The sequence below is a fragment of the Crocodylus siamensis genome, chromosome 8 (assembly GCF_052110815.1).
Source record: "Crocodylus siamensis isolate JL-2025a chromosome 8, ASM5211081v1, whole genome shotgun sequence".
Lineage (NCBI taxonomy): Eukaryota > Metazoa > Chordata > Crocodylia > Crocodylidae > Crocodylus > Crocodylus siamensis.
The window spans coordinates 55,238,303-55,258,430 of record NC_143402.1 but is presented as its reverse complement, the minus strand read 5'-3'; the positions used below and the strand labels follow the sequence as shown (position 1 = coordinate 55,258,430).

At 48.1% G+C, this 20,128-nt stretch overlaps 1 protein-coding gene across 14 annotated transcripts in view; it reads right to left on the bottom strand.

The window, feature by feature from the left end:
* Window positions 1-20,128, bottom strand: part of BRD4 (bromodomain containing 4) — a 140,912-nt gene that overhangs the window by 55,974 nt on the left and 64,810 nt on the right. For 6 of the 14 annotated variants that reach the window (XM_090061425.1, XM_090061427.1, XM_090061428.1 and 3 more), the window contains 4 exons: window positions 19,443-19,573; window positions 19,123-19,231; window positions 6,944-7,262; window positions 1,872-2,009 (listed from right to left, as the gene is read on the bottom strand). In XM_090061425.1, the coding sequence (XP_089917551.1) occupies window positions 1,872-2,009; window positions 6,944-7,262; window positions 19,123-19,231; window positions 19,443-19,497 (621 nt within the window). In that variant the 5' untranslated portion in view covers window positions 19,498-19,573. The remainder of the gene's footprint in view (window positions 1-1,871; window positions 2,010-6,943; window positions 7,263-19,122; window positions 19,232-19,442; window positions 19,574-20,128) is intronic. The other 8 variants (XM_090061434.1, XM_090061436.1, XM_090061438.1 and 5 more) reach the window with 2 other exon arrangements.

Below are 20,128 nucleotides of genomic sequence, written 5' to 3'. Positions count from 1 at the left end.
CGAACAACCCAGCAAGGTGTTTATCCAGCCTCCTTTTAAAAGACCCCCAGGGTAGGAGCCAGCACCACTTCTCTTGGAAGCTGGCTCCAGATCCTAGCTGCCCTGACAATGAAGTAGTGCCTCCTGATATCTAGCCTCAATCTACTCACTGCCAACTTGTAACCATTATTTCCAGTCACTCCTGGGAGTGCTCTGGGGAACAGGGACTCACCCAATGCCTGCTGGTCCCCTCCGACTAGTTTGTAAACGGCCACTAGATCCCCCCTCAGCCTTCTCTTGTGGAGGCTGAACAGGTTCAGGTCTCAGCCTCTCCTTGTAGGGCCTGCCCTCCTGCCCCCTGGTCATGCAAGTGGCCCTCCTCTGGACCCTCTCCATGTTGTCCACATCCCTCCTGAAGTGTGGCACCCAGAACTGGATGCAGTACTCCAGCTGCAGCCTGACCAGTGTCGCATAGAGGGGGAAGATCACCTCCTTGGACCTGCCTGAGATGCATCTGTCAATGCATGACAAGGTATGCTTGGCCTTCCTGACCGTGTCCCCACACTGTCGGCCCATGTTCATTCTGGCATCAATAATGACTCCAAGATCCTTTTCTGTCTCTGTACTGACAAGAAGGGAGTTCCCCAGCCTGTAGGTATGCTGCTGGTTCTTCCTCCCCAGGTGCATCACCCTGCACTTGTCAGTGCTGAAACCCAACCTGTTCTCATCCACCCACCCCTGTAACCTACCCAGGTCCGATTGCAACCTATTCCTCCCTTCTAGCGTGCCCACTTTTCCCCACATCTTAGTATCATCTGTGAATTTGAACAGGGTGTTTTTTACCCCTTCATCCAAGTCGCTGATGAAGATGTTGAACACTGTGGGCCTAAGGGTCAAGCCCTGGGGTACCCCACTGCTCACATCTGGGGCAGAGCCAGGACTAGAACACAGACGTCTTGAGTGTCACTCCCACACATTCAGACCTTGGGGGCTCAGAACAGCCTGCCATCGGAGGTGGTTCAAGCACCTACATTGAACACTTTCAAGAGTAAATTGGATGCTTATCTTGCTGGGATCCTATGAACCCAGTTGACTTCCTGCCCTTCAGGTGGGGGGCTGGACTTCATCTTCCAAGGTCCCTTCCAGCCCTAATGTCTATGTCTATGAAATCTATGAAGAGCGGCCTTTTAGAGCTGTCCTTCTTATTTTCTGTATCTTTACTAAAAGTCCAGAGAATGGGATGCTTGAGACTCTAGGTTTGGTGGTAGGGAAGGGTGACAAGTGGGGTGCTGTAGCGAGCAGTTTTGGGCCCAGTCACTATTTCCATTTTAAGACTGGTGTCTGGGAACCATATTGCAGCAGGAGTGTTAACAAATTGGGGCAGGGGAAGGGAACCCAAAAAACGAGAAATTCATAAGGAGGGAGCAGGACATTTATACATGAGATAAGCTTGGGAGGGGAGGGATTTGTTTCTCTAAAACAAGTCGGAGAACTTGGTTGAAGTCTGACATTTGGTCCTCAGGTTTGACATGTTGGCCAAGAACATCTCACAACATTCCCTCATTCAAGGCTGTGCTTGAGATGCCTTCCAAACAAGAACACATGGTTCAAATTTCTGTTTTAAGAAATGAGAATATAGCTTGTAAATTCAATTGACAATTATCCAATAATTCTAAGAGAATGCTGAGGATTCAAGGCCAGACTGGGCTCGCTCTCTTTACTTGAGAGAGATCTGAAATACTATAAAATTAAAAACAATCACTTTGATTTAGAAGCCTTGCTAACCTTAAATCCTTTTATAGGACTGTTACTACAAGAAACACATGAACCTACAATACAGAATTCTGAAACCATACCAAGATTGTGGTAGATTCCTTTGGCAGGCTTCCTACCTTATTGTAGATGTAACAATTTGTAAACATTGTATTGAAGTCCTGGATACATTCTTGAGCATTCCAGTAATAGTTATTCTCCAAGCGTTTCTTTATTGTTCCCATGTCCATAGGAGTTTTAATAATCTTATAATAATCCTGCAACAATTACAAAAGGGTAAAATGTCAGTTTGGAACCTGGAACTATCATAGAAGTCTGGTTCATACAAAGTGCATTTTACTAGTACTACTATAGTTAAATGTAATGCTTCAAAACAGAACTAAGGTGCAAGCTAAACTTTACTGAAGACCCTCATCATCACCTAGGAGATGGGAAGCTTTTATGTGAAAAACCAGTTCTCAAAAAACAACATTGCGCTGTGGCTCTCAACAGAAATTTACAGTGAGTTCTACAGACACTTTCAGAGAGATAATTAGCCATGTTAGCCTGAAGTCAGGCAGAAAGCAAGTTAAAGGTTCACATTATATACTTACTGAATCAGAGATGCATAAGTTTTTGAGAGCCACAGCTTATTTCATCAGATGCTTATGCATCTTGGTTTAGTTAGTCTATAAGTGCAGACATTTTCAACTTCCAAACTGAATTTGAGAAACAATACAGCAAGAAAGGGAAATAATTTCCACTCCAGTGTTCACATTGTGATTTCCTGCTCTCTACAATAGGTGAAGACCACACGATTAAGTGAGATTCCCTTGTGTTAGAGCAGGGATGCTCTAACCCTGGCCCACAGCACCACATCATCTGGCTTCTAGGGTTCCCCACAGATTTTGAAATTTCGCAGCAGGGGAGTGGTGGATCCATTCCTCTGCTACGAAATTTCCAGACCCATAGAGAGCTCTTTGCCCCAAGCACTAAATGGTATGCCTGATCCCAGCACACTGGGCCAGGCAAGGGCAGTGCCAGGCCCCAAGACCCAATCATGAGGGGTGGGAGGGGGCAACACTAGGCCTGCAGAACCCAATCCTGGCACATAGGAGACAAGAGGGGGTGGTCCCAGGCCCTCAGAAATCTCACCACATGGGGGGTGAAAGGGGACAGTGCCAGGCCATGAAGACACTGTCCAGCATATACCATTCATCCAGCCTATGGGGCCAAACGGTTAAATGTCACTGTGTTAGAGCACTTTTGGTAAGAAGTGCCATACTGGGTCAGGCCAATGGTCCATCTGCCACTACCAGAGGCAGGATACAGGGCTAGAAGAGCACTAAACAAGGTATCTCTACAGGGATCTTCAATACTCTCCCTGGCATCTACCATTATAGGTTTCAAAGTATTAGAGGAAGCACTGCCATCCATTCTATTTGATAGCCATTAATGGATCTATCGTCCATAAAATTTATCGAGTCCCTTTTGGACTCTGGCTATGTTATCTACCTCCACCACTACCCATGACAATGAGTTCCACAAGTTATATTTTTAAGCAATACACAGCAACTCTCTCGTTAGTTTTAAACTTGTCACCTACTCATTTCCATGGGTTGCTCCTAGTTCTAGTATTCTGGAACTTGGTGATCAACAATTCCCTGTTCACTTGGTCCATACCCTGCATGATTTTATGAACCTTTATCATATCCCTTCTCCCCCCACCCAGCCCTCTGCTTTCCAAACTAAGCCATAGCCTTTTTAGTCTGTCCTGGTATGGCAACTGATCCAGGCCCCTGATGATTTTGATTACACTTTTCTATATCTTTTGCTAGAACACAACAGTAGTTTCATTTCTAAGTAATAATTTCTCTGTGCAAGTTAAGCCACAAAGCTGTCCAAATCTGGTTATTTGGTTTCAAATGGAACCAACCAATTTATAGAAATCTTGCCTGAAAAATAAGCACTCTTAATTCCCAAATGTAAACAGCTCATACTTCTAAAATAATGTAACAGAACAGTGGAGGAACATCAGATTTACTACCCTTTTAAAGCTTCCTGCTAGACGGAGCAGCAACAGATGCTCCTACTCTAGCTGGAGCTTTTAGAAAAAAAGAACATTTTTTGTTTCTTACAGCACTGGTATCTTTGCAAGTGCTACGAAGAGGTCATAGTTTCAGTTGGTAGGGTCAGAAGGGACCTGAGCAGATCATCAAGTCTGACCCCCTGCCATGGCAGGAAAAAATGCTGGAGTCAAATGACACAGCAAAGTGTTTGTCTAGCCTCCTCTTAAAGAACCCCCCAAGGTAGGAGCCAGCACCACTTCTCTTGGAAGCTAGTTCCAGATCCTAGCTGCCCTGACAGTGAAGTAGCACCTCCTGATATCTAGCCTCAATCTACCCTCTGCCAGCTTGTGACCATTATTTCTAGTCACTTCTGGTAGTGCTCAGGGGAACAGGGACTCACCCAATGCCTGCTGGTCCCCTCTGACTAGTTTGTAAACGGCCACTAGATCCCCCTCAGCCTTCTCTTGTGGAGGCTGAACAGGTTCATGTCTCGCAGCCTCTCCTCGTAGGGCCTGACCTGCTGCCCCCTGATCATGCGAGTGGTCCTCCTCTGGACCCTCTCCATGTTGTCCACATCCCTCCTGAAGTGCGGCGCCCAGAAATGGATGCAGTACTCCAGCTGCGACCTGACCAGTGTTGCGTAGAGGGGGAGTATCACCTTCCTGGACCTACTCGAGATGCTTCTGTGGATGCATGACAAGGTATGCTTGGCCTTCCTGACCGCATTCCTATATTGCTCGCCCATGTTCATTTTGGCATCAATAATGACTCCAAGATCCTTTTCTGCCTCTGCACTGACGAGAAGGGATTTCCCCAGCCTGTAGGTATGGTGCTGGTTCTTCCTCCCCCGGTGCAGCACCTTGCACTTCTCCATGTTGAAACTCATCCTGTTCTCATCCACCCACCCCTTTAACCTGTATAGGTCTGACTGCAGCCTATTCCTTCCTTCCAGCATGCCCCACATCCCCCCACATCTTAGTGTCATCAGCAAATTTGAACAGGGTGCTTTTTACCCCCTTGTCCAAGTCACTGATGAAGATGATGTTGAACAATGCGGGCCAGAGGACCTAGCCCTGGGGGACCCCACTGCCCACATTCCTCCAGGTCAAAAAATGACCCATCCACCAGCACTCTGGGTGCGGCCCTCCAGCCAGTTAGTGACCCATTTGACTGTGCAGGTGTCGACTCAAGTCTCCTAGTTTTTTTAATGATAATGGGGTGAGAGACAGTGTCGAAGGCCTTCCTAATGTCCAGAAAGACTACATCCACTGCTACCCATGTCCAAGGATTTTGTGACCTGGTTGTAGAAGGGCACCAGGTTGGTCTGACAAGACCTGCCTCTAATGAACCCGGGTTGGTTTCCCCTAAGCATAACCTCCCCCGCTGGCCCCATGTGGACATGTGCCAGGATAATTCTCTCAAAAAACTTGCCCAGGATCGAGGTAAGACTAACTGGCCTATAGTTTCCTGGGTCCTCCTTCCTCCCTTTTTTGAAAATGGGAACCACACTGGCCTTCTTCCAGTCCTCTGGCACCACACCAGAGCACCACGAGTGCTCATGAAGCCATGCCAGGGGTCCCGCAATGACCTCAGCTAATTCCCTCAGCACTCTGGGGTGGAGATCGTCCGGAGCAGCTGATTTAAATACGTCCAGTCCCTCCAGAAGATCCCTGACTAGATCCCCACTGACCCTAGGCCTGGGTGCACCTCCCCTGGGGCCTGAGGGGGGCCTGGTGGGGGGGGCTGATTCAGTCCCTACTCAGGAAAATGGAGGCAAAGAAGTTGTTAAATAGGTTAGTTTTGTTGTCTGGTGTGACGACCAGATTTACTAGCGTGTCTTGCAGGGTCCCCATGTTACCCGGTACCTTCTTTTTGCCCCCTCTGTTTTTAAAAAAGGACTTCTTATTGTCCTTGATCCGGGAACCTAGTCCCAGTTCCATCTCCTCCTTGGCCTCCCTGACTGCCCCCTGCAGCCCCAAGCAACCAAGGCACAGTCCTCCCTGGTGATGGCCCCTCCTGAAAAACATATACACAGTCCCCCCAAAAAATATACAGAGTCCACTATCGTGCAAATAACTGAATACATTTTTAAAATATGCTTTATGAAAAAGCAAACTTATTATCCCTACGATGCATTTCCTAGAGAAGAAATTAAGGCAGAAGAATGGAGGACAAATCTCTCCTAGTAAGCAAAAGGAATGAGCAACGGTTTTAAAGCTTCCATGGCCATGTCTAACTAGAACATAAAAACCACTTTCTACAAAAACGCTCTTACACGTTGGGCTTTTTTGCCCTTCTCTCAAACTTCTCATGTTGCCTGGGCTCCTGCAGAAAGAGAAGGGAAGGGAGCAAGGTACATGTGTCTAACCCCTGTAGATGCACATTCTCTGATGAAGAAACAGGGTCCCCATGTCTCTTCTCCATTGGGTGATGTCTCAGTTAAGGCTAACTGTAAATTTGACAACATACCCAGAAGCAATTTTGAAGGTGAGCAGATAGGAAAGCAGTCAGCATGCAAGCAGAAAAGGACTTTAAGCAATCTACTAAAAACTTATGTTTAAACATCTCCCTTCATAAAAAATGCTGGATATTACTGAACAGTGCTAGGAACCACTACAAGCAGAGCTGCAAGCAGTCTGCAGGCTCCAGCAGCACCGGGGGTATTCTAGCCTCTACCAATGTCTACACAAGGTAGAGGGGATCAAGCAAGAAACTGTGAGGAATACAAGACTTTATACAGAGCTAGAAAAGAGAGAGTTCAAGTCCAGCTTAACAACAACTTTACTCTCCTATTAATTCTTGCTACATTAACCTACCTAGACTGATATAAATAAGAGGGAACAATTTTAACATACTAAACTACTCTGAAAATACATAATCCTACTTAGTTTTCTGTCTACTTCCTACCCAGAAAGGCATTATTCCAAACTTATAAATATGCAGGCCACCCCCACAATCTACAGACCAGCTGAGTCATTGAAAAAAGTTTCCTCCTCCCCATCTCCATCCCCCAAAAGACAGATTCAGTGATTCCAGAAGCAGGGAGGAAGTGCACTAGACACAAAGTGCTTCATGCTTTAGATGACTTTACCCACATAGTGAGTAATCCAAGAACAGCAGCAGATTTCTCAATCTGTACTTACAGGGAGGTTTAGCTTGACAGCATCCACAGGCTGTTGGAAAGGCCACGCGAACTGGTGTTTCCATAGTGTCTTGAGCACCACTTTGAGCAGATACTGCAGTTGGTTGGTCTGTCGCTTGGGCTTGTTAGGGTTGGAGGTCTCTGGTGGAGGAGGGTTAACGCCTACAGTACTGCCTTGCTGAGGTTGGGCCTGTGACTGAGTTGTAGACATTTGGGTAGTTTCTAGTCCATCCCCCATTACTGGTAAATTTCTCAGTCTTGTCCCAGGGCCACTCTCCACAGACATGCTATTGATCCCATCGCATTCCTCGCCAGGTACTCTGCAAAGCAAATGCAACAGTGATAACTACCAGGCAGCATACTACCTGCTGTTTAAATAAAAAGAAATGAGTAGATCTCTACAATCTTCAGAGGTACCTGGATATCTCTGTGACAGCCTGCACCCAGCATACATGGTGCGACTCAGTAAAAGCATTTTGTTGTTTCATAGCAGCTATTAGCTGAACAACTCTCATTCCCCCACACTGAAAAGCCATCTGGAGCCATTTATGGTCCAATTTCCTTCTTTTCTGAGATGTAACTAGCTATTTTCTTCCAGGTCTTTACAGAACATCTTAATCGCTCAATTTGCCCATGTTGGAGCAAATTATTGCCACTGAAGAACCCAGAATTAAAACAGAATATTCCAGCTCTACTCTCATTAACAGTCTTGCCTCCTGTCTGGTCTCAGAAACAAGAACAAAATTAGCAAGGCATCATTAGCACCTACTCAGATGAGGTTTGATTAACCTTACCATTTAAATCCTTTTATCTTCTGTGAAGAACAAGAAATTACATTCTCATAGTAAGCTCTATGCTAGGGGTCAGCAACCCCCAGCACATGCGCCGAGTGTGGCACACAAGGCCATTTTGCTAAGCACGCTACCACCAGCCTGGGTTCTAGGCAGCTGCTGCCAGCCACGAAGCTCGGGCTGCTCCCAGCAGCCGACTGGGCAGCTGCAAGCCCTGCTGCAAGTAGACTGGGCTCCATGGTTGGCAGCAGCTAACCAGAGCCTGGGCTGATGGCAGCTAGGAGACTGCAAACATCTGCTCCAGGCTCCAGCATTAGCTCCATACTGGCGGGTGCACACGCGCCTTGAAGTGGACAGTGGAGGGCAGGGCCTGAGGCAGCACAACCCCAGCCTCTCCCCTACTGCTGGCACAGAGCTGATGAGTAGGCTCTGGAGCCTGGCACACCTGTTTGTAGCCAGCCTGGGCTCTGGGCAGCTGCAAACAGCTGCGCCAGGCTTCACAGCCCCAGCATCAGCTCCATGCTGGCAGCGACTGAACGCAGACCTCAGAGTGGACAGCAGGAGGGCTGTGCTGCCTCAGGCCCCATCGCCACCATCTGCTCCGAGGCATGCATGCACCCACCGGTATGGAGCTGATGCCAGAGCCCAGAGCAGATGTTTGCAGCCTCCTGGCTGCAACCAGCCCAGGCTCTGGGTAGCTGCTGCCAACCACAGAGCCCAGTCTGCATACAGCAGGGATTGCAGCCGCCTGCTGGGAGCAGCCCAGGCTTCATGGTTGGCAACAGCTGAGCCCACCTGACTCCCACCCGCTCTGAGCCCATCATTTGGTTCTGGGCTTTTGCCTGCCTCTGTCTGGTTCTGCATGTCTGTGCACACACACGTGTCTGGTTGCAGATGTTTGTGTGCATGTGTCTGTTCTGAGTGTGTTCTCGTTCTCTCCCTGCTTTCCTTTTTTTCCTCTCTCTCTCTCTCTCTCATTGCAACATGCTCAACAAAAAGAAATACAGAACAAAGACAACATTTCTGATTATTAAATATACTAATATGCAGTGCGTCCTACCATGTACCCCTCACCCCAGCCCCTTAATTTTGTTTTTCTGGCATGCCAGCACTCCAGCACCTTCCAAGGCAGACATATTTTTTTCAGCACTCTGGCCAAAAAAAGACTGCCTACCTCTGCTCTATGCCTTCCTACCTACTTGTCTACGTTAAAGAGAGAAGCTGAGCTGGGGTCAGCTAACATTACTTATCACAACTAGTCTTCCCTCTCTAGCACAGATGCAGGTTTCAGCTCAACCAGCTCATCAAAAATGTTAGCCAATCCCTACCCAACCACAATGCGTCAGCTAAACTCAACATTAAAGCAAAACACTTTTCCTAATTTAGACGAACCTTATGGGAAGTGCACCTTAAAAATATCTGTAGTGTTTTGACTGAACTAGCCAGCAGATGTACACAGAACAACCCATCTGCTTAATCTGCTAGTCCCTATCACTTTTAACATTAAAAAAAAAAAGACGACAGAAATGCTTCAAGCTACAGAGTTCTAACAGACATTGAATATTTTAATTTAGCAACTTAGTCTCAGTTTAGCTTTGTCTCGTTAGTGTGTTCAAGAACCCCAGGAAGTCAGGAAAGGAACTCTGGGAACAGATCAGTGCTGCTCATCCAGTTTATTAAGTATTTACCGCCCAGACATTTGTTGTTCTAAAGCCTAGCCCTTCTCTTTGTCCTGTGGTGTTACATGAAACAGCTGTGGTAAATGGGAATAACCTGCATTCCAATAGAGGCTATATGGATCCCATCTGGGCAAGCTATGCCTCTGAATTAAACTTCTCCCTCATAACTGCCCAGCTATATACACATTAAACGTCATACATCACATCACCCTCTTCAAGATCCTCATCTAGCCTCCAGCCTTTGCTTTAAATTCATCTGCTTTTTCTTTCATGCTTATTACATGTAGGAATGTTAAATGTACCCGACTCACAGACATACATACTGGCCTCTGCCTGCTTTACTACTCCATCCAGGAAGAGCACAGACCATCTGCAAATGCTTCCTCAGCCTAAAGGGTGTTTGTGCCCAAATGCTTGCTACGAAGAATTTTTCCAACTATATCAGTTGATCTAATAAAAGATACCATATTTATCCATCCACAGACAGGAAGCTTTTCATCTTGAAAAGTAAGACATGCTAAGCAACCATCACCTGGCTATGCTGTTCAATCTCTTCTATATGCAGTAAAGCACATCTTGCCTTCACTAGACAGCAGAGGACAACCATAGAAAAGTGGCTATTATGACACTTTAATGTGGCACGAGGAAGTCAGTCATCTGACCATCATGGTTCTCCCCATCAGTAATGCACTTAAAGTCTTTCCACTCCACAGCTCTGTGTTATACACCCCTGTCCATAGATTGGTCTCAGGAGAGAGAGCTCTCACTCCAAGTTGGAGGGTCAATGACTGGAGATTTGCCTTAAACATTTTTTTTTTTCAATTTGGCATCTAATCTGTCCAGGTTACATTCCACAGTACCTACAGCATGAGAAATGAGGAGTGCCTGGCTTTAAAATGACAAACCACCCCTTTTAACTGGCTATGCAAAAGCATTCACTGCCTATCGCTACTTTGTCACATATCTTGCTGCAAAACTACCCCAGAAACTTTTTTCAGACACCAGAAGATGTGCATCTATCATCCATGGCTTTCAGCACAAGCACCTCCTAGATACTTAGGCTTGGCAGGATTCATAAACCTTGATTTCACCTCAGTCAGACAGAAGTGAAGAATAGAAAGAGGTCACAGAAGTTTAGAGGATCAGTCTCTTTAGAGGAAAAACAGTAAATGGGTGGGTGGCCTAATGACTCATCAATTAAGCAATTAGCTATTTGTTCACAAGTACCAAGACATGGCTGGAGGGAAATAACAGGCTACTTAAAACCCTACAAGAGGGGGTGGAAAGCAGAAGAGCATTAGAGCTGGATGGAGAAAAGTGTGGGAAGCAGTTTCCTGATGCCTGAGTGGGACAACTCAGCTGCAGAGAACTAGGAAGAAATTGTAAAGTAGGTAAAGCAACCTCCTTGTGAGACTGGTAAGTGGAAAGACTCCAATTAGAAAGGATACACATTTTGGTGTTTTCTTGGCTTTACCTTGGTTTTTTTGCCATCCTGGGAGCAGAAGTTCTTTATATTATAACTTTTATATAACAGATAAATGCTTAAAATAGACAAACATCAATATTATCTGCCAAAATAATTTTAAGAAAAATAGAATCCTGCCAAACCTAAACATACTGCATCTAATGCAACAGACAGCCTATTTAAACTGAAGGCACTAAAGCCATGAGTGGGCAAAATGCAGTCTGCTGGCCCCCAAGCAATTTATCCCGTACACTGCAGGAACCTCAGCCACACCCAGCCCAGGCACAGGGGGCAGACCAGGCCAGGCCAGAAGCCCCACCTACCCTGGGCATACATGTGCTGCCAGGCACGGAGCACAGCCTGCCCTATGCCCATGTGCAGCTCTTGGGCACACCAGGACTTGTAGCCCATGGGGCCAGGCAGGAGTGGTGTAGCAGCCAGACTCTGCTTCCTGGCAGCCCCTTCCAGCTGCTACTGTCATTATCTCCACTGCCACTAGTGGAGAGAGTCCTGCTGCATGGGGACCCCAGCACCCACCCACCACCACAGGCACTGAACAGAGTAGGTAGGCAGGGTCTCCACGGAGACCAGCCTGAGATCCCCACAGGTAGGTGGGGAGTGCTGTCCAGCAGTGGGACAGGTAGGGAAGACCAGGGCCAGTAGTGTGGTGCAGTGACAGCTCAGGGCTGAGGCCTGAGGCACAGCCAATGGTTCCCTCCCCATACATCTGTGATAAGCACCAGTTCTGTTGCAGGATCATGCAGGCAGGGGACTGCAACTCTGCCCCAGGCCCCAGCCCTGAACTGTCACCACCACGCAAGCCCAGGTCTGCCCACTCCCAGACATCACTACCCACCTGCATAGCCAAGCAAGCCCTAAACACAGGGGCCTGGCCCCGTCTCCATCCAGTGCCCCCAGCAGTGGATAAAAAGCAGACAGACCCAGGGTCAGATAGAATTAAATCCCCCCCTCCCACCCCCCAACATGCCAGGCAATGTAAACAGCCATGACAGGGAGGAGGGGTGAAGCCAGGTCAGCACCAGTCCCACACCCTGGCCCTCAACAGCTTACCAAAACTCCTTAAGTGGCCTTCCAGCCCAAATAATTGCCCACCCCTGCATCAAATGAACAGACCAGAAATAAAAGATGTTGCCAGGGAAGCTGTATTAATTATACAACTTGTCTAGTAGTCAGGCAGGACAAAAGAACAGGAATCTACAGACACTTGCATCCTAGCACTGTGCGAGTCATTTGTAGCACTCTCTTCATTGCTTGATGCAGGAAACAGACACCATATTCTGTAGCACTGCCAAGTTCAAATTTTTGCATGAAGGATATTGTACTAAACTTACATATCTCAAACTAAGTCATCTTCTCTTGGATATGACCTTAGCCTTACTGCTGTTTAAATGAAGGCAGAAAGCTCTGTGCCACAGGTGCTCACTCATTTTCCAAACAGAGATAAAAACTGACCAAAAAAAAAAAAACAAAACAAAACCCAAAACCACTTTTTCTCTAATATCACATCATACAATGAGAAACATTCTTGGCAGACTTCTACTTCTGCCACAAGGAAAAAGCAGAAGCCATAGATCAGAGACTTGCTACGTGCACATAGTCCAACCACCCCAAAATCCTACCAGAAGAACTAATCCATCCCATACCTGGTTCTTACTGAAGCCCCCTGAAGAGGACTCTTCTTGAGAGAGCAGAATGGGGTTGGACAATTTTGAGTCCAACAGAAATCTTAAAGATCCAATTAATTGCAGATTTAGTAGAACAACAGTACTGTGAAGTAAAATTTACAAATAGCAGCCACATCGTGATAAAAAACACATGTTCTACTATGCTTTAAACTAGCCAGTACACCTGGGTTGGGCAAAATACAAAGCCATTCTATCTGGCCCATGGGGCCCCTAAAAATTTTCTAAAATTATTATTTCTCTGCCCTTGATTCCTGTCAAAAAATATGACAGGAACCAAGGGCAGTAGGGCCCAGGGGAAACAGGGCAGGCTCCCAAAACAGTAGGGCCTGCCCAGCCCCACCTGGAAGCCCCAGCTGGAGCTTCTGGCCTAGGACCACATGGCTGCCCTGGCAGTGCTGGAACCACGGGGAAGGGGTGGGGAGGACCTCAGGGAAAAGCTGAAAGGGGGGGGGGGAACCAGCCCCTCTGCTGCCCTGTGGTTGGCACCCCACACTGCAGCCTCTTGCAGCCTGCCTGGGACTGCCTGCACCTGCTCCGGACAGCTCTGTAGGCTGCAGCAGTGAGAGTCAGCCACAGCTGCATCCTCCCCACCACTCAGCTTTTCCCCAGGCTCCTTCCTGGCACAGAGGAAAGCAGCCCTTCCCTGCCCTGTGGCCAGCACTCCCTGTTGCAGCCACTCACAGCCTGCACAGGGCTGTCTAGAGCAGGCACAAGACAACCCCATGCAGGCTACGAGCAGCTGCAGTGCAGGGCACCAACCACAGCATGGGTGAAGGGCCACCCCTCCAGCACTTGGCACCACCTTATAACCTGGCCCCATGAGCCTGGGCCTTGCACTGGCTCCAGGCTCGCCCATCAGGGCTGCACATGGCAGCAGCAGCTGTGGCCCCCCGAGTGCCACGCTGGGTAGTGTTTGCCACCTGCCTCTGGGCTGCCCAGCATGCGAGCGGGCTCCGGGCGGGCAGCAGCAGCTAACACTGCCTGGCACAGCAAGTGGGGGGGCCACAGATGCTGCCGCCGCATGCAGTCCCAATGGGCGAGCCCAGAGCCAGCGCAGGGCCCAGGCTGGCAGCAGGGCCGGGTTACAAGCTGGTGCCGAACGCAGGGAAAAGCAGCCCCTCATCCGCCCCATGGCCAGTGCCCCATGCTGTAGCCACTCACAGCCAGCCTGGGGCCGACTGTGCCTGCTCCAGACAGCCCCGTGTGGGCTACAAGCAGCTGCATCAGGGAGTGCCGGCCATGGGGCAGGTGAGGGGCCACTTCTCCCCACTCAGCACCAGCTTCTTCCCTGCCAGCTAGCTGGGGGTGTGTGCTGCCCCCCACCTGTACCACAGGACTGGGGAGCACTGGGAGTGAACAGGTAGGGAGCCAGTGGGAGCACAGGGCCTGCACCAGTGCCCTAGGGCCAGCACCAGTGGGGCCCAGAGCAGGGCAGCAGGAGTACAGGGGTCCCAGCCAGCAGGGGCTCTATGGAACCAAGCCAGCTCCCCCCTCTCCCTGCTGGTACAGCCCAGCCCAGCTCCACAGACCCCTGCCAGCTTGGGCCCCACTTTGGGCCCCACCGGTGCCAGCCCTGGAACACTGGTCCCAAGGTGGTGACCAGGGGGCGGGGTACCTGTCAAGGGGCGGGGCTACCCATGCAGCCCTCAACAGCCTTCCAAAACTGGGTAAGCTGCCCTCCACCTGAAATAACTGCCCGCTCCTGCAGTACACTAACTTCACTTTGCACCTGTCATCCCAGGATAAAAGGGCAAGGTACTAAACAGCTTAACTGGCACAAATATGAATTTGTGCACCCATAAAATATTAAATTGGTCTACCTAATAAAAAAAAATATTTTAATGCTTAGTTTCTCCGTTGACAGTGGGAATTCCCCACCCCCAAATAAGTGGGGGGTGGAAATCAGGGAAGAGTTGTTGCCTAGATAAAGTATAATCAAGGGGTTCAAAGAATTGCTGCTGTGGCAGGATGTACCATCCCTACAAGGCATGGTATGAAGGAACCACCAAGGAAGGAAAGCTGTGCTTCAAGCTGGCGAAGCAAGGGCTGATGAAGAAACTGAAGCTAGCTGGGATCAGCCAAGTAGATCCTGAAAAAAATGCTACTGGGAAAAAAGAGAAGAGTTGTGTGTAATGGGTCTGAAAAGAATGGCTGCGTGCAAGACAAGGCTGCAAAAGAAGACTCATCTTCTGATTTGCATTTGTGTGTTGACCAGAGCTGGTCTGGAATGCCTTCCTTCAAAAGGTAGATTTACTAGCCAAAGAAGAGAAGTCCATATAGCCAGCCATGCTGCAGCTTGCTCCTCAGCGGTTTATTACAATTCTTCCAGCCTGTCCTGGAGTGTTCTCAGAGTGTTTCCTAACTCTAGCAAAGTACATAGCTGCAATATCTCATGTCAGTCAGTAGAGGGTGCTGACACTGCACAGAAAAAAAGCTCCCACCAAAACGTAGCCATGTTAAAGACTTTGATGATCCATGAACAGAGTGGGGGAAGGTGGGGGGGGAAGAGAAGATACAGGCACACACGGGTGATCACAGGGAAAAAGGAAAATTGGGACATCAAGGCTGCATTCTTGGTAGGGTGACAAGCAACAGTTAAATAAGGAGGGAGAAAGTTCTGAAGCAGTTTGCTTGGACAATCTGAGGCTGCTGGTACCCACCACAGAGATCTATGGGGAAGGGAATTTGAACATGGAGCCAGTGAAGCAATGGATGAACACTCTCAGAAGTTCTGAATATAGTGGCGTGGCCAGAAGTGATGGGATGTGGCTGGAAAGGCTGGGGCACACAAGTCTTGGCCATACTCAATTTATGCTGACAGAACATCCAAATACTTTGAAAAACTGCAAAAGTTAAAAAACAAGGTTAAAAAAGACAAACAAAGAAAAACAACTGCCAAATGGAAAGAGAAGGAAATGCAGCAATCCAGCTGTAAAGGGCCATGTTAGGACTGCTGCAGCAGGGTCTGACCAAATGAAGTAAATTTGGCCCTGAAAATTATGTTGGAAAAAGCAAAGCTCCTAAAGAGGGTAGCTTACAGGTGCAGGTATAAGGAAGAACTCCTTCAGTGTCACACATGCCAGTTATTTTAGCTCTGCCAAAAAAGGGTATAAAGCTGCAAAACTGCCTTAAGGTCACAAAGCCCCTATTTCTGTTCTTGACCTGTGCCTCAAGGGTATGTCACCAACTCATACCGCATCAATAAAATCAATCAGAGTGGGTGTAGAGAAAGGGTAAGGCTCTACCAGGAGACATGCTAAATGAGTCATCATTTATGCTGCTAAACAGATCTAGGAACAACAGCAGAGGCTGGAGAGCCAAGTAGTGCCAGGCCATGCGTAGTGTTCTAGAGACAAGTTGGTGCTTCTGTACATAACATTCAAAGGTGCCGGTCATTTTTAAAATGAGAAAAGAGCCAGCATGCTGAATAAGCTGTCTAAAAATACTTGTTCTTTTTATCTGTTAGAGCAAAAAAAGCATAAGCCACAAGTCTGAGACTACTGGTAACTAGCCATTAAATGGACTCAAGATTCCTTCAGCTGAGCTTATCTGAGGCTGTTTGTGCTCCAGCACCATATAGTGAAAGGGTCCTTCAGGGTCCACTTTGTTTTCAGGTGGGTGCTAGGATGCATCTAGAAAGCCAGCAATCACTCACTTGCAACTCCTGGAGACTTAATTTTCTCAACATATACACATGAAAGTATGATCCTATCTATCCACACTTGGAAGTTTAATGCAGATTATTAAGGTAAAGTGCAAATTCAAAACTACTGTTCCTGATTAGCTGTGTGTGTGGACACACTGGGTGCGTCCACACATGCAAGCACATGCGCTTGCAGCAACTCAAATAGAAGCTGTGCAAATTTGAGCCACAGCTTTCTGCCTCAGTGCATGTGCTTTGTTGTGGAGCAAATTGTGCCACTTGGGGCAAAATAACCCTGCCTGGCTCCTCCTGGATCTGCAGCCAGGGGGAGCTGTCCCCAGCAGTATAAAAAGCTGTCCTGGCAAGCAGCTCAGGGCTACTCGCTTTCAGGAGCTTCTGGGGTCTGGCCACTTGGTAGCTGGGGACACTACCCCATATGCCAGCTGGACTGCTGCAGCAGTATCCCAAATCCATTTTTAAAACGTGTGTGTGTGGTACATGTGTGTGTGTGGGTTCTGTTTCAATTGGTATATTTAAAATGTTAAAGCAATGCGGAAGCCTACCAGTGTCTCTATCATGATGACAAAATAAATTCTAAATATCTGTGTGCTGATGTGTACTTTTGGTTGTCTTTGCACATGATGGGTGTGTGATGGGGGGGAATGTGGTGTTTGCAGGAAAAGGGTGGGAAGGAATGTGGAGGAAGGCAGGTGGGTGTGTGTGGACGGATGTGGATAGGCATGGAGCAATTGCTGGGGGGATTGTGGGTGTGGGGACCTTGTGGAGGGCTGCTCAGGAGGGGTGGGTCCCCTGGCCCCCACAGCACATGGAATGCCCCCTCCCCCCAGGTCCCAAGGCACCCTGGAGGGCCACATCCCTCCCCAGCCCAGGCCTATAACTTACTTTTAGCAGCAGCAGCAGCAGCAGCAGGAGTGGGGCACTCCAAGCCATGGTGGCAGGACCTGGCAGCAGGCACCAACCCAGGTCCCTGCATGCCACACCATGTCCTGCCACCAAGGGCCCGGCCTGGCTGGGCAGCAGAGGGGCCCCAGGGCTGGCAGGACCCAGCACAATCCCCATGCACCATGCCAGGTCCTGCCTCTGCCCTGCTGCACCTGCAGGGGGGTGGCACACAGAGGGACGCGGGCCAGCCCCATGCGACTCGCTAGTTCAGCTTTGCACCAGAGCAGGTCACATGGCTCCGGAAGACATGCGTCCTGTGCGTGCATCCTGGTGCCCTGCAACCCGCTCCAGTGCAAAGCCAGACTAGTGAGCCACACGGGGCTGTGTTGGGTGCATCCCCCCGGCAGCCCCAGGGACATCCCCCCCTGCCATCCCTCACCCACCCACACCCATGACCCCCCCCACCCCCCTTACCTTGGACAGCGCCAGGGGCCAGAGGCAGCAGGAGAACAAAAGAGATGCTCTGGCCAACAACAGAGCTTCTCTTTTGGAGGACTGAGTCTTTGGCACAGTCTGGGACCATACCTTGCTCCACTCTTCTGCAGAGCAGTTTTTTTAGACCTCTGGATATCCAGGGGTTTAATTTTCTCCCCGCACTGCAAACGTGCAGCACAGGGAACCTTTTTTTGTTCCCGCACATGCCTCTTGCCCTGCCTCAAAGTGGTTTGAGATGGGGCAAGAGGCACATGTGCGCTTGGTCTGGATGCACCCCACTTATTCCAGAAAAAACACCTTGCTTGTGTGCCTACATGTGAAGCTAATCAAGAATAACTCCAGGTCAACAAGAATATTAAATTCTTGTCTATACCAGAACCTCAACCACCTCAATGATTTGTATTCATGACATGCTTCTACAGCCAAAAAACCCCAAAACAGGCCACCCCTACAATGGACAGAACACCCATCCCCATGTATTTTCAGTTTAACTGACTCTTTCAGTGGTGAGACTGAGCCAGAAGGGCCCATCTGTAATTTAGGGGAAAAGTAACAGCAGCAGGTTCTCTCTCTACCTGAACCACCCCCACCCCCCGCCCCCGATGTTTTCAGAAATGCTCAGGAACTCTTAAATACCACTTCCAGAAACAACTGAAGGTTTTGGGAGCTTTTGTCCAAAAGCAAACTGAAGATGTAACTTTGTCATGTAAATGCCAGCCTATGTTACACATTAACAACAATGTAGAGAAGCTGGTACAGGCTGGCAACCAAAGCAGGTACACAGGATCCCTGGAGAGCCTGTGGACTGGCTGCCAGCCCACATGCCATACCTCCACTGCTACTGTTCCCTGAAATGCCTGGGTTAAGATATACTTACCTGTGCCACAACTGCACTTTCATTTTGTGGTGCGTGTGCAGCCTTAAAGTTAGTGGGACTTATGTGATCAAACTACTTAGGGTGATGATTTTTTTTTTTTTTTTTAAAGAGTAAATGCCATGCTTGGGCAATGATTACAAACAGATGCATTTGACAACATCCATTATACACACTAGTCTGTCTGCAACAAGTGAGATCAAAAGCAGTTACCAGCTCCCCAGAGGCTACCAGAAAGAAAAGCCAGTGCAAGTGAAACACCTCCACTCTAAAGGAACCAGGGAATGAAGCACTAGCCCCAAGTAAACAGGAAGCACTGTCCTCTGGTTTTAGCCTAAGGTTCTCCTCCACCTTTCTGTTCCTCTCAGCTGTCTCCTACAGTAAGAGAATGTGACTAGCAGCATGACTCACCCCCAAGTGCTGACTCACTCTGCCAGCAAAGGAACCCAGCCCTGCAGACTGCCATGACCTTAAAGCCCTCAGGTCATTTTATTGTGAGAGTAGGCTTCTATCACAAAAATAAATATAAAATAGGTGCATTTTAAAACCAAGTGCTGTTTTTCTAGTTTTAGAAAGACTGTTCCAATTCCAGGACATGTGTATTATTAACTAACTTACACTTACAATTCAGTGAAGGAATGCTTAAAGTTTCCGTCTTCCCCAAAATCCAAGTGTGCTTTGCTGAAGTCACACATGTCATTTGAGGAGCACAATACTGCAGGAATGGTGCCAACTGAAAGAAAAGGCAAATGTTGTTCATTATTAGCAACTTAGTTTTGTAAGGTAAAATTTAAGGTTTTGCCACATATATACTGTTCTCAACCACTTCACACATAACTAAGCAAACATGCCAGCTGCTGCCCTTTGAATGGGCTCCAAATGCAGTGTGCCACACCCTAAAAGCCCCATTGACAGACTGCAGCTCCAACAATACAAGTACCTACCACGATTCGCACAAGTGCTGTTCTGAGGCCTAGGAAACATTTTCTCAGGAAGCATCTTGCTGCTGTTGCTTTTGATATGCAGGATGCTGGGATGTGTGTGTTCTGGAAGGCTGAAGCTGACAAGCCATCTTCTAGATTTCAAGGACGACAGAAAAAACTACTCGAAGCAGCATTCAGTAGCAAAAGCTCAGACAGTAGTACACCAGCCAATCTGATTAACAGTTGATCCAACTTAAGGAAGCTCAACACATAATGACCCTGGGTTTGTTTTTTTTGTTGTTGTTTTTAATCACTCCCCAAAGTCATTCATTACACAACAACCCCTGTATTATACTTGAGTGCCCTCCGTCTTACACCAGTTCCCTCTGAGATGTTCATCTCCACTTGTTTCTTCTGCAAAGTTTATACACCTATACTTGCTTTTTTAAATCTCTGCCTCATTACCGAGTTTACTTTTTACATTTGTTCTGGATTTTTCAGCTGCTGCTTTCTCACTCCATTCTTTTAAATCACCGTCTTTTTGTTCATGAATGTGTTTTTTATTTTTCCCTTTAATCAGGTTATCCAGCAATCATGACTCCTTAGCTCACTATAGCTTAGTACAGGGGTTTTCAACCTTTTTTAGTTGGTGTACACCCAATGGCTAGTTGAGAAGTGGGGGGAATCCTCCGTTGGCCTGTAGACAA